At 38.5% G+C, this 12742-nt stretch overlaps 1 protein-coding gene across 3 annotated transcripts; it reads right to left on the bottom strand.

Moving 5' to 3' along the window:
* Window positions 1-1559, bottom strand: LOC100022311 (probable N-acetyltransferase CML1). Of its 3 annotated transcripts, none has more exons than XM_016428312.2 (2): window positions 1406-1559; window positions 1-861 (listed from the first exon to the last, which is right to left on the bottom strand). In XM_016428312.2, exon 2 carries the CDS (start codon window positions 772-774, stop codon window positions 106-108), a length of 669 nt encoding a protein of 222 aa, XP_016283798.1. In that variant the 5' UTR covers window positions 775-861; window positions 1406-1559; the 3' UTR covers window positions 1-105. The 3 variants fall into 3 exon arrangements, with proteins under 3 accessions (XP_016283798.1, XP_016283799.1, XP_016283800.1); XM_016428313.2 differs by having other exon boundaries at window positions 1-801; window positions 1406-1537; XM_016428314.2 differs by lacking the exon at window positions 1406-1559 and adding an exon at window positions 923-1366 and having other exon boundaries at window positions 1-801.
* Window positions 1560-12742: the final 11183 nt, after the last annotated feature.

Raw genomic sequence — 12742 nt, 5'->3', positions numbered from 1 at the left:
TGGCAGTTAACAGCTTTAATGGGAGCTCATTGCATACAGAGTACTATTGTGGACCAATCAATTATATCTATAAAGGGCAAAAGACAAAGATGGTTCAAGAAGCTTTTAGAGCGAAGAAGGCACTGTATATTCATAGAAGAAAAAAGGAATAGCTATCATTTTCCATTTCAGGGAATCATAGGCTTCATGGGTTTTCCAGAAGCCGACACTTTCATACACTCTTTGAGCTGCGTAATTAAAATTAAGTGCATTCAGGACTACATTATCATACTTCTGATCTTGTGCAAACTGGAGGACAGTTTGGGTAAGGGATTTGGCAATACCCTGGCCCCGGTGCTCCTGTCCCACTGACAAATGCAGCAACTCCAGTTGTTTTTGTCCTAAAGCCTCTTCTACAGGGCGGGCACACACAATGCCCACTACCCGACCCTCCAACTCTGCCACCCAGAAACAGGATCCTTTGTCACTGAGATAGCTTTTCCTGATGTCCCTCATGTCAGTGTGCAAAGCATGGTCCACATAATCAGAGTAGGGATATCTAACAATCCACCAAAGGATAATCAGGAGACCCAAGAAGGCCAGGAGAGACAGGATGCAAGAACCAGACCCAAGAAACATGGCACCTGAGACCCCGAACAGGAGCAGGAAGCTTCTTGGCTGCTTCAGCAAATGAAAGAAGGACGCAGGAACATGATACAGTATTCCCTTAGTGAATATGTCTATCACTGTCTCCCTGTCTTGGTCTTGATATTTCCGGATATGATAGGGAGCCATGGATTCTTCAGTCTCCTCCTATGGACCCTGTAGAAGAGAGAAGATTGGCACTATACCTTCTCCTTCCTCAGAACTCACTTTCTCTTCCTGGAAAGAAAGAAGCCATTGTTTGAATGGGGAAATTCAGAGAAACAGGAAAGAAACTGACCCCTTACTACCCATTGGTAGCCCTAGAGCTGCTGCTTCCCTTCTGGAGTCAGTCTGCAAGACATCATATATGCTGAGGATGGAAAAGCAAGGACTAAAGCCATCCAGGGGTGCCTTTTTGAGCCATCCAGAATAGACAGACTCTCTGGATGAGATTTAAATGTCCTTCCTCTCAATCCAGAGCCTTCTATGGCCCCAGGTCATGGAAGCATGACCTGGAGACAGTGTGGTACACTGGAGAGAGTGTTGGCTTTGGGGTCAGAAACTTTGAGGTCAAATCCTGTCTTTGTCACTTCCTCCTAAGTGACTGTGGGTAAATCATTTAACCTGTCTGAGCTGGTTTCTAATCTGTAAAATGGTGGCAGGGGAGAGTGAAAGAGATGTCATCTTAGGTCCCTTTCAGCTCTAAATCTCTTGTCCCATGGAAAGAACTCAGAAACAGATGAGACTTCTTCCCTGCAAGCTCCCTCTCCTGCCTCCTTACCTGTTGTTTTTCCAAATTCCAGACACTCCTGTCCTTTGCAGCTGCTGCCCTTGCAACTTGTACTCTTTCTTCTCAGGCTGCCCCTATAAATGTTTGACTTAGTGCTTCCAAGCCCATGTGTGATGCCAAAAGGTCAATGTCCTTTCTCCCAGTGGACTAGTCTGGGAGCCCAATAATCTCTTTCTTACTCCTTCCCCTCTTAGCTCCTCCCAGCATCCAAACTCATCCAACTCACCCACCCAATGGGTGTGGCATCCTGCCCAACCAAGCATCTTTCTTTTTCCATCTCAGAGAGAGTTAGGCTCATCCTAGATCTGGGACCCACACCTCCAAAGCCTCTGGATCCCCATTTATCTTTGTACTGTCCCCTTCCCCAACCATTCCCAGTGCATCCCTCTGGTTGTGACTTGGACTAACTCAGAGCTGTATTTGATTCCTAGTATGAAACATCTTGTAAATTCTGCCTTTGATCTGATTCTGGTCTTATGGATGCAGTACTCTCAGCAGCCAGCAGGCAGGAGCCCTGGGAGCAGACTCAGGCTTTTCTTAGGACTGGATACTGATGCATCCTTAAAGAAAGACCTCACCAGAAGTCACTGATTCCTTAGAGGCAGAGGGAGCTGCAGAGGGAATGGCTTTCCCATCACCAGAAATTTTCAAGCTGAGGCTGAATGGGCACCCTATAGAGAGTATTCCTATTCCACTCTGCTTTGGACTGGGCAGCCCCTAAAGGTTCTTGTCCCTTAATGTTTCTGTGATCCCATGATTTCTTTTAGACCTTTCACAAACCAAAAGATGCCACACATTTACTTTTTGAAAACAGAAATGAATGAAGACTTTTCTTAAGAGCCAACTATGTGCAAAGTAGTGAGCTAAACATTGCAATAGAAATTCAAGAGACAGAAATTCAGGAGAGAGACAAGAGAGAATTCCTGCCCTCAAGGATCTTCCTTCCTTATGGAGAGAATCAACACATGAAGAAGAGTAGCAAGGAAGGAGAGTTTGGATCTGAGGAATCACAAGAATGGTTAATGGAGCAAGAAGGGAGTCAATTAGCCTGCTCAAGTATTGATTTGGTTGATTTCCAGACTGAGGAGTTGAAAGCCTTGGGTGGATTGTGTAAGCCTGCAGGACACAGGCAGTATTGCTCAGTGATCTGGGTTCTGTTTTGAATGTCTCTCAAAAAAATATTTCTGCCTCATGTTTCCACCAAGAGAAACAATGGGAATTTCAGTCTTGGGCTTATTTTGAAAATCTCTGAAATGGGCACACAGCCACCAACAAGCCCTCAGTTAAACAATTCATGAATGAAGGAAAATACATTTATCCTGAGTCTATTACATGCCAGACACTGTGCTGAGTGCTGAATATAGGAAGCAGAACTTAAAATCCATGACTTCCCAGAAAGCTTATATTGTAATAAACAAAGATAACATTCATATGGGAAATGAACTGATATGGAGCACGACCAGTTTGCTATAACCTAGCAGAAACCACCAAAAGGGCTCGTGTTCAAATTTGCCAAAAGTCTAGGAAGTAGAAGCTGGAACTAAAGTTGAGTTCTTGGGTATTGCCACAGGATGCCAACATTCAGAACATCTACTTTCTCTCAATTATCACAGGTCTGTCATCTTAATGAGCCACAAGGGTCCTGCCTTTTTATTGGCATGTAACTCCTTGTTACCTCAAACTCTGGCTCAACTATTGTTGTTATTATTGTTATGGGAGCTATGTCTCTACCAACTGCTTTACCCAAACCTCTTTCCTTTGCTGCTTTTCCTTGTTGAGGCTCATTTGGAGCAGGTTACATTGCTGCAGCAGCTTTTAATGCATATTCCTCTCCATGCCAATGGATATCTCTCATTTTTGCCAGTGTCCTCTCCCATTTGCCACATCTTCTCCCCTCACCCTTCACCTCTTGGCAAGAACTGTGTTTATCATATTTGGAATTTTTCTTGGTGATGAATGGGAAGGAGAGAAAATGAATCTGTTAATTTTTTAAATCTTAATTTACAAAATTAAATTGCTTTCACCTTTTACAAAAACCATTAGTTATTTTTTAATAATTACTTTTATAAGCATTCACTCCACTTTCCCCTACCATTGAACAATTGAAAAAACTCAAAGCAATAACAGATGTTGGAGGAGGTACAAAGTCTCTTGGTCTCTATTAAATTACTCTATGAACTACATTTACATAACATATCAAAACAAATTCTGAAAAAGCAGAAGCCACAAAATGATGAGATGCAACAGTTTTTCTACCCAGACAAATAAGATCTTTATGAAAGGCTTTTCACACTGGGGAGAGAGTAGAGTGCAGAGCAATGCACCAAGATAAGCCCCACCTCAACAAGCTTGCACAAGCCTTGCAAGCTGCTGAAACAATCTCTTAGCTTCAAAGGGTAAGGTGTTCATGTAATTCTTCAGAAGGAGAAAAATTCACCTGAAAAGAATTGATTCTTCATTTGGCTGGCTAAGGGGCCTATGTTCACCCCAGCAGCAGCAGAGCGGCAGGCTGCCATATCTCAGTTTTGGGAGTGAAGAGAACTTCTTCCCAAGATCAAAATTTTAAATCCTACTAGCTTCTCCCTCCATAATTCAGGGAAATCCCAGGGGACACCAGGCCATTAGATATGTCTTTACTCTAACACCCACCATTGGGGTGCCTTGGGTTGGAGATATTGTCCTTTATACATGTAGGATTGCATTGCATTGTGTACCTGCAGATCCAAGTCTCAGTCCCTGATGGTAGTCTCATGTCAGCACTTATGACTACAAGGAAATTGAGTTCCATGGTCACAGTTCTGTGATGAAAAAGAGTGCATGTGGTTGCCCAAAGACAAATGCACAGGTGGGGAGATTATTAAACACACCTTACCTTAAATTATACCACCTTGGAAGAACTGAAAACTTATAGATCCCAAGAACTACCTCTGAAGGCAACTATGCAAAGAAACTAAAGCTTGGAATGGTGCCTCCTTCACCATAGGAATGGAGTCAATATTCAACAGTTGTTGTTTTTTTAAATAAAAGACAAGAGAGAGGCTGGAGAATGAGCAAACAATAAAAAAAGAAACTCAACATGGAAAGTTATTTTGGTGACAGGAAAAACCAAAACAAACTCAGAAGCAGACAACAAAGTAAATTCTGCTGCATCCAAAGCCTCCAAAAAAATAAAGCAACCTCAAACACAAAAAGAATTATTGGAGAAGCTCAAAAACAACTTTAAAAATCAAACAAGAGAGATAAAAGAAAAATAGGGAAAGAAATGAGAATGGAGCAGGAAAATCATGAAAAAAGAGTCAACAGCTTGCTAAATGAGACACAAAAAATTACTGAAGAAAAACAATATCTCAAAAAAAAAATAAGAGGCCAGTTGGAAAAAGAGATACAAAAAGCCATTGAAGAGAAGAACTCCTTCAAAGATAAAATTGGCTACATGGAAAAAGATGCAAATAAATTCAATGAGGAAAGAAACTTCTTAAAAGTAGAATTAGCAGTGGTGGGGTCAAGATGGTGGCTTAGTAGCAGCAAAAGCCCAAACTGCTCTGACTATCTTTCCATACCAATCTTCAAAAAGAAAGGAACTGAAACCCACCAACATGATGGAGTCACAGGCCTCTCCCATTGAAGACAACTCTAAAGATAGGCAGAGAAAGCTGATTTTCACAGGATAAGAGATAAGACCAGGAAAAAACTGCACAGAGAAGTTGTGCCCAACCTCCCCCCACCCCACCCACTCTTGAATCTACTATTAGGTATAGGCTAACTTTGGGATCCTGAGATGGGTGCTCCACTGGAAGAGTAGCACCTTAGATATACCACTTGAGGTCCCACTACCTGACAACAGTTGGCAAGGAAGAACAGGGTTCTATCTGGCTGGGCATCCTTGGGCCTAACACCTTGTTACATTGATGACTTAGCCCCAGGGCAGATTAGTTCAACTGGCACAATCCAGTATACCAGCAGAGGAGAGAGTTTTTAGCCCACAGGCAAAACAAAAACAAAACAATAAAAACAAAAGACTTAGAAAATTAATAAACAACAGCAAAAGAAGATTAACTATGAAAAGCTTCTATATAGAAAAAGTCCAGAGAGCAGATGATGGGATACAAGGAACTATAAGCAAACCTCAAAAGAAATCCTTGGAAATTGAGATTGTGCTCTGGAAAAAACTCAAAAAGGAATTTTAAAAAATCCAAATAAGATAGGTTGAAAAAAATGAGGAAAAGAAAACAGTGTAAAATGCATAATTGGTCAACCTCAAAAAAGAGGCACAAAAATCAAATGAAGAAAAGAGTGAAATGAAAAGAAGAATAGAATAAATTTAAGAAGGAGGATCAAAAATATCGAAAAGAAGAAAATTGGTCTTTAAAAATAAGAATTGAGGAAATAAAAGCTAATGATTTCTCAAGACATCAAGAAACAATAAAACAAAATCAAAAGGATATAAAATAGAAAAAAAATGAAATATCTCATTGAAAAAACAACTGACCTGGAAAATAGATCCAAGAGGGACAATTTAAGAATTATTGGACTACCTGAAAGCCATGATCAAAAATAAATGGATAAACATCATATTACAAGAAATTATCCAAGAAAACTTCCCTGATATTCTTGAACAAGAGGGTAAAATGGAGATTAAAAGAATCCACAGACTGCCTCCTGCAATAAATCCCTAAATGACAACTCCAAGATATGTTATAGCCAAAGTCAAGAGCTTCGAAGTCAAGGAGAAAATACTGCAAGCAGCCAGAAAAAACTATTCAGATATCATGGAGTACCAGTCAAGATTACAGAGGATCTGGTAATGGCCATATTTAAGTACTGGATGTCTTGGAATATGATATTCCAGAAGGCAAGAGAATAGGGTTTACAACCAAGAATTACCTATCCATTGTGAAGATTGTATTAACTCTCCCTTGCCCATTTTTAGATTTAATCATCATAAGCATATACACCTCATTTATCCTTAAGTATGGGTAGGTCTATGACCCACATGTGCTATAGTGAATTACAAATCAGAATCGACTAACTGCTCCCTGGCTAATCCTAAGAAAATTTATAGACTATAATTAGTCCATGTAAAGTGGAAGGAAGTCACAGGAAGTGATGAAAGGAAGGTTCTTTAAAAATGGCAAGAACTTCCTATGACCATGCCTTTCCCCATCAGATATGGCCCTGGAGGAGCAGTGGCTGAGAAACTCAAACTGCTCTTTGATTTTCCTTTAGGACTACCATGTAAGTGAGAGAAAAAGGCTGACTCCCTTTTCCTGGCTTTTCTGGAGGTACTAGCCTCCAGAGAGGCTCCTCATCTTGGAGGAGACCTCATGGCTAAAACCATTGTTTAATTTATCTCTTGGCTCCCCTTTTATGGGGCCACTGAAGCCCTGCCTGGTTTGGACCAGGCTAGAGTAATTACCTACTCTCTTTCTGATTTCCTTACTTTAATGCTTTCTTCTTTTGTAAATAAACTACCATATAAAGTTATTCTGACTTGAGTAATAATTTTTGGTGACCACATTTCTTTTAAATTTCTTAACTCTTAGACCATCAAAACTGAGTATATTCTTTCAGGGGGAAAGCATGGTTATTTAATAATATACATTTCCAAACATTCCTAAGAAAACAACCAGACTTAAACAGAACATTTGATATTCAAATACAAAATGCAAAGAAAAACATAAAAAGGTAAATAAGAAAGAGAAAAAAGAAAAAGAGAGGGAGTTTTGGGGAGGGGAGTAATACAAAGGAAGGGGAAAGAAGGAGTCTGATTAAAAGCCAAACACTGGAGGGGAGGGAAAGAGTGAAAGGATAAAGGTAAGGATTAAAAGAGGAAGTCAAAATGGAGGAGAATACACAGATGGTAATCACAACTCTAAATATGAATAAGATGAACTCACTCATAAAATGGAAGCAGATAGAAGAATGAATTAAAAACCAAAATCCTACCATATTTTATTTACAAGAAATACATTTGAGGCAGGTAGACACACACGGGGTAAAGATAAGAAGCTTGAGCAGAATCTTTTGGGCTGAGACAAAGAAAGGAGGAATAGCAATCATGATATCAGACAAAACTAAAGCAAAAATATATGTGATTAAATGAAATAAGGAAGGAAATCCCATCCTGATAAAAGGCAGTATAGATAATTAATAAATATCAGTACTCAATATATATGCATCAAATGGTATAGCATATAGATTTTTGAAGGAGAAATTAAAGGAGCTCAAGGAAGAAATAGATAGTAAAACTATATCAGTGGGGGACCTCAGCATTTTCTTATCAGAACTAGATAAATGGAATCAAAAATAAATAAGAAAGAAGACATGGAAGTGAATGAAATTTTAGAAAAAAAATTTAATAGATATGTGGGGGGAAAATTGAATAGGAATAAAAAGGAATATACCTTCTTTCCAGTAGTACATGGTACACATACAAAGATTTACAATGTAGTAGTAGTAGTAGTCTCTCAGTAACCGAGGATGACAATTGTCTTTCTGCGTTTTTGTGCACAAAGACACTTGTGCCTGAAGATTTAAGTGGAAAAGTCAATGCAGAGACAGTCCCACTCTCTCGGCGTTGGAAGCCTGGGTCCATTGTCATGAAAAGTCGTTACACCTGGAGACTTCCTCAGCTGCATTGGATGGCCGTGTTGTCCTTTGTGCTCCAACATGCCCTAAGCACTCCACAGTGTTTTGCTGCATCGCCATCTCAGCCGTTGAACCTTCTTGTTGGTTTCTTCCGCCTGCCGAAACAGTCTTCACATGTTGGGTGAGCAAAGCCCTAGTTCACCAGGGGTCCACGACGACCCGATGGCTACCCTCACAAGGTTTAGCTGGCCTGTTGAAGCCGTTGCCCAGAGTGTGGCCGCTGCCGCAAGCTAGCAGCTACTAGGAGCCACAAGTGAAAGATGGGTGTCAGGTGAGGGTCAGAGGCTAGAGAGCTGTCCTAGGAGGACACAACAAGCCCTCCATACCAAAGATATTACTCCTCCCTGAGCACCCCATACACCCCAATTAACAATGTACTAAGGCATAAAAACATCCAAAACAAATTCAGTAAAGAAGAAATAATAAATACAACTTTTCAGATCAGAATGAAATAAAAATTAAATTAATAAGGATTTGTGGAGTGGTAAATTAAAAATTAGAAGATTTCAAACCTTGGATTTTAGGGTAATTACACAATCCCCCTCTGAGGAAGGTGTTGGCCCACACCAGAATCTCCCCAGGATACATGGCTGAGTTATGAGGTATATTAAACAATTCTAAAAAGAAAACCAATACCCTCCCAATACCAAATAAAAGAGAAAAAATTAAATTCTGGATTAAGATATATAAAATCTTATGAGTATAAAATTATGAGTAAAAAAGAATAAACCTGTAACAGGTTCTTGAATCACCGGCAGTGCTTCCTGTTTAGCACTGGATTGTGTAATTATCCTAAAATCCAAGGTTTGAAATCTTTTGGAGAAATTTTAGGAAAAGGAACTCACCAACACCCTGAATCAAGGAAGTGGATATTTTGGAGAAGGTGCCATAAGGAAGCCTGTGGGAACTACACACTGCATCAAAAGATCCAGAGTGAACTTTTCAATATAATGAACTGAACTGAATGGGGTTGAACTTACTTATTCTGAATGGAAACTTTGGGGCATAAACGCAGCAGTACTATGAACTGGATCAACGGGAAGATAGTCTTTCATCTCCCTTTGGGCAAATTGCCCTCCAGAATGGTTGGATCAATTCACAATTCCACCATCAGTGCATTAATGTCCCAACTTTGTCACATCCCCTCCAGCATTCAGTACTTTCCTTTGCTGTCATGTTAGCCAATCTGCTAGTTGTGAGGTGATACCTCAGAGTTGTTTTGATTTGCATCTCTCTGATTATAAGAGATGTAGAGCACTTCTTCATGTGCTTGTTAATAGTTTTGATTTCTTTATCTGAGAACTGCCTATCCATTTCCCTTGCCCATTTATCAATTGGAGAATGGCTTGATTTTTTGTACAATTGATTTAACTCTTTATAAATTTCAGTAATTAGACCTCTGTCAGAGGTTTTTGTTATGAGGATTTTTCCCAATTTGTTGCTTCTCTTCTAATTTTGGTTGCATTGGTTTTGTTCGTACAAAAACTTTTTAATTTAATGTAATCAAAATTATTTATTTTACAATTTGTGAATTTTTCTAACTCTTACTTGGTCTTAAAATTTTTCCTTTCCAAAAGAATTGACATGCATACTACTCTGTGTTTACCTAACTTACTTATAGTTTCCTTCTTTATATTCAAGTCATTCGCCCATTCTGAGTTTATCTTGGTGTAGGGTGTGAGATGATGATCCAAACACAATCTCTCCCATACTGTCTTCCAATGTTCCCAGCAGTTTTTATCAAATAGTGGATTTTTGTCCCCAAAGCTTGGATCTTTAGGTTCTCATAGACTGTCTTGCTGAAATCACTTACCCCAAGTCTATTCAACTGATCCTCCTTTCTGTCTCTTAGCCAGTACCAAATTGTTTTGAAGACCACTGCTTTATCGTGTAGTTTGAGACCTGGGACTGCAAGGCCACCTTCCTTCACATTTTTTTCATTATTTCCCTGGATAGAGTAATTAATTTAAATCTAACATATTGTAAGAATTATTCACTATGACCAGTGTGGGATTTATACCAGGAATGCAAGTCTGGTCTAATATTAGGAAAACCATCCACATAATTGACCATATCAGTAATCAAACTGAGAGAAATCATATGATTATCTCAATAGATGCAGAAAAAATCCTTGACAAAATACAACACTCATTCCTATTGAAAACACTAGAAAGCACAGGCATAGAAGGGCTTTCCTCAAAATAATGAGTAGTATTTATTTAAAAGTATCAGCAAGTATCATCTGCTATGGGTATAAGTTAGAGACCTTCCCAATAAGATCAGGAGTGAAGCAAGGATGCCCATTGTTTCTACCACTATTATTTAATATTTTACTAGAAATGCTAGCTATAGCAATTAGAGAAGAAAAAGAAATTGAAGGAATTAAACTATGCAATGAGGAAACTAAACTATCACTTTTTGCACATGATATCATGGTATACATAAAGAATCTTAGAAAATCAACTGAAAGGCTAGTGGAATATAATAAATAATAACTTTAGCAAAGTTTCAGGATACAAAATAAACCCACATAAATCATCAGTATTTCTATATATTTCCAACAAAACTCAGCAGCAAGAGTTAGAAAGAGAAACTCCATTTAAAATCACTCTAGACAATATAAAATATTTGGGAATCAATCTGCCATGACAAACACAGAATTATATGAACCCAACTACAAAACACATTTCACACAAATAAAACTATATGTAAATAATTGGAAAAACATTAATTGCTCATGGGTAAGATGAGCTGATCTATTAAAAATTACAATCCTACCTATATTAACTTACTTATTCAGTGCCATACCTACCAAATTACCAAAAAACTATTTTAAAGAACTAGAAAAAATAATAACAAAATTTGCCTGGAAGAGCAAAAGGTCATGATATAAAAGGAACTAATGAAAAAAATGTGTTGGATGGTGGCTTAGCAGAACAGGTCTTAAACTGTGATCATCAAAACAATAACATAAACAAAAACAAAAATATAAATCAGTGGTCATCAAAACAATCTGGTACTGGCTAAGAGATAGAAGAGTGGATCAATGGAATAGAGTACGGGTAAATGACCTCAGCAATCTAGTGTCTGATAAACCCAAAAATCCAAGTTTTTGGGATAAGAACTAACTACTTTACAAAACTGCTTGGAAAATTGGAAAACAGTATGGCAACAATTATCTTACACTTTATACCCATGTTGGCAAAGATGTGGAATGTGTGCTTTGATGGCACAGAGTGGGCTATTCTGTCCCTTCTCTCCACTGTGCTTGAGAATATTTTTTGCATGCCTCATCCCTTTTTCTAACAGAACAATGTGAGCACTTCCTCACTTTGCTCTCTGAGGTAATTCAGGGAACTCACAGACAGCTTGAAGGTGTAGTTTGGGCACATGATCTCTAAAAGGTTTAACAACACTGTCCAATACCAAGATAAATTGAAAATGGGATTATGACTTGAAAATAAAGAGTGATATTATCAGTAAATTAGGTGAATGTTGAATAGTATACATTTCAGATCTATGGAGAAGGGAAGAATTTAAGACATAACAAGAGATATAAAACATTAAAGGATGTAAACTGAATAATTTTGATTATATTAAATTAGAAAGGGTTTGTACAAACAAAACCAATGCAACCAAGATTAGAAGTGAAGCAACAACGTGGGAAACTTTTTTATAATAAATTACTCTGATAAAGGTCTCATTGCTCAAATATATAAGGGATGAAGATAAATTTATAAGAAGTCATTCCCCAATTGACAAATGGTCAAGGGATATGAATAGGCAGTTTTCAGACAAAGAAACCAAAACTATCAATAAGTATATGTTGTAACATTTAAAAGAGTGGGAGCCTTAAACTGTAAGAGTTAAAATGGTTGAGGTTGTAAACTGTAGTGAGTAAAATAGTAGAAGATATAAATTGTAGTAGATATAAGAGTGGGTGAGTAAATTGTGACCACAGAAAATATGTTTTCACTACAGTGTCTTGTTTTAAATCAAATATAAGGTGGTCACCAGGGAAATATTCCTAATTATGAATATACCCAAGTCAACTGGGTTTTATAGAGAATTTAATTAATAATACAATGAGGAATTAAAGAGAGAGAGAAAGAGTAATAAAGGAATACGTTTGAAGGGCCTTAAGCCAACATGGCCTAGACCTGAGTCTTTAGAGAGAGAGATCAGTCAGTCTTTTATCACTCACCATAAGATCTGTTGAAGCAAGGACTCAGGGGGACAGAGTCTCCCCAGAGGGAGTTCCCCAAGCAAGGATTCTAGTGACACCAGGCCAGCTCCATCTCAGCTGACTTCACCAGCTCAATCCTCAATCTGAATGTTTCAGAATGAGATCCCTTGAGCTCTTATCTCAGCTCCTATTTAAAGGGCAATTTCTCCTATGTCACCTCCCCTAAGTCCTTACATCTACCAATCACAGTAGAAGTTTTTCAAAAGAGGGGATGTGGCAAAGTAGGGACATTAATTCATTGCTGGTGGAGTTGTGAACTGATCCAACCATTCTGGAGGGCAATTTGGAAGTATGCCCAAAGGGCGACAAAAGAATGTCTACCCTTTGATCCAGCCATAGCACTGCTGGGTTTGTACCCCAAAGAGATAATAAGGAAAAAGACTTGTACAAAAATATTCATAGCTGCTCTCTTTGTGGTGGCCAAAAATTGGAAA

Source organism: Monodelphis domestica, chromosome 1 (genome assembly GCF_027887165.1).
Source record: "Monodelphis domestica isolate mMonDom1 chromosome 1, mMonDom1.pri, whole genome shotgun sequence".
Taxonomy (NCBI): Eukaryota; Metazoa; Chordata; class Mammalia; order Didelphimorphia; family Didelphidae; genus Monodelphis; species Monodelphis domestica.
Note: the sequence above shows the minus strand (reverse complement) of the source record. Positions and strands in the feature narration are given on the sequence as shown.

What these genes read in the sequence shown, in the direction of transcription:
- LOC100022311 (XM_016428312.2), bottom strand. Translation starts at nt 774, where the DNA reads ATGGCTCCCTATCATATCCGGAAATATCAAGACCAAGACAGGGAGACA.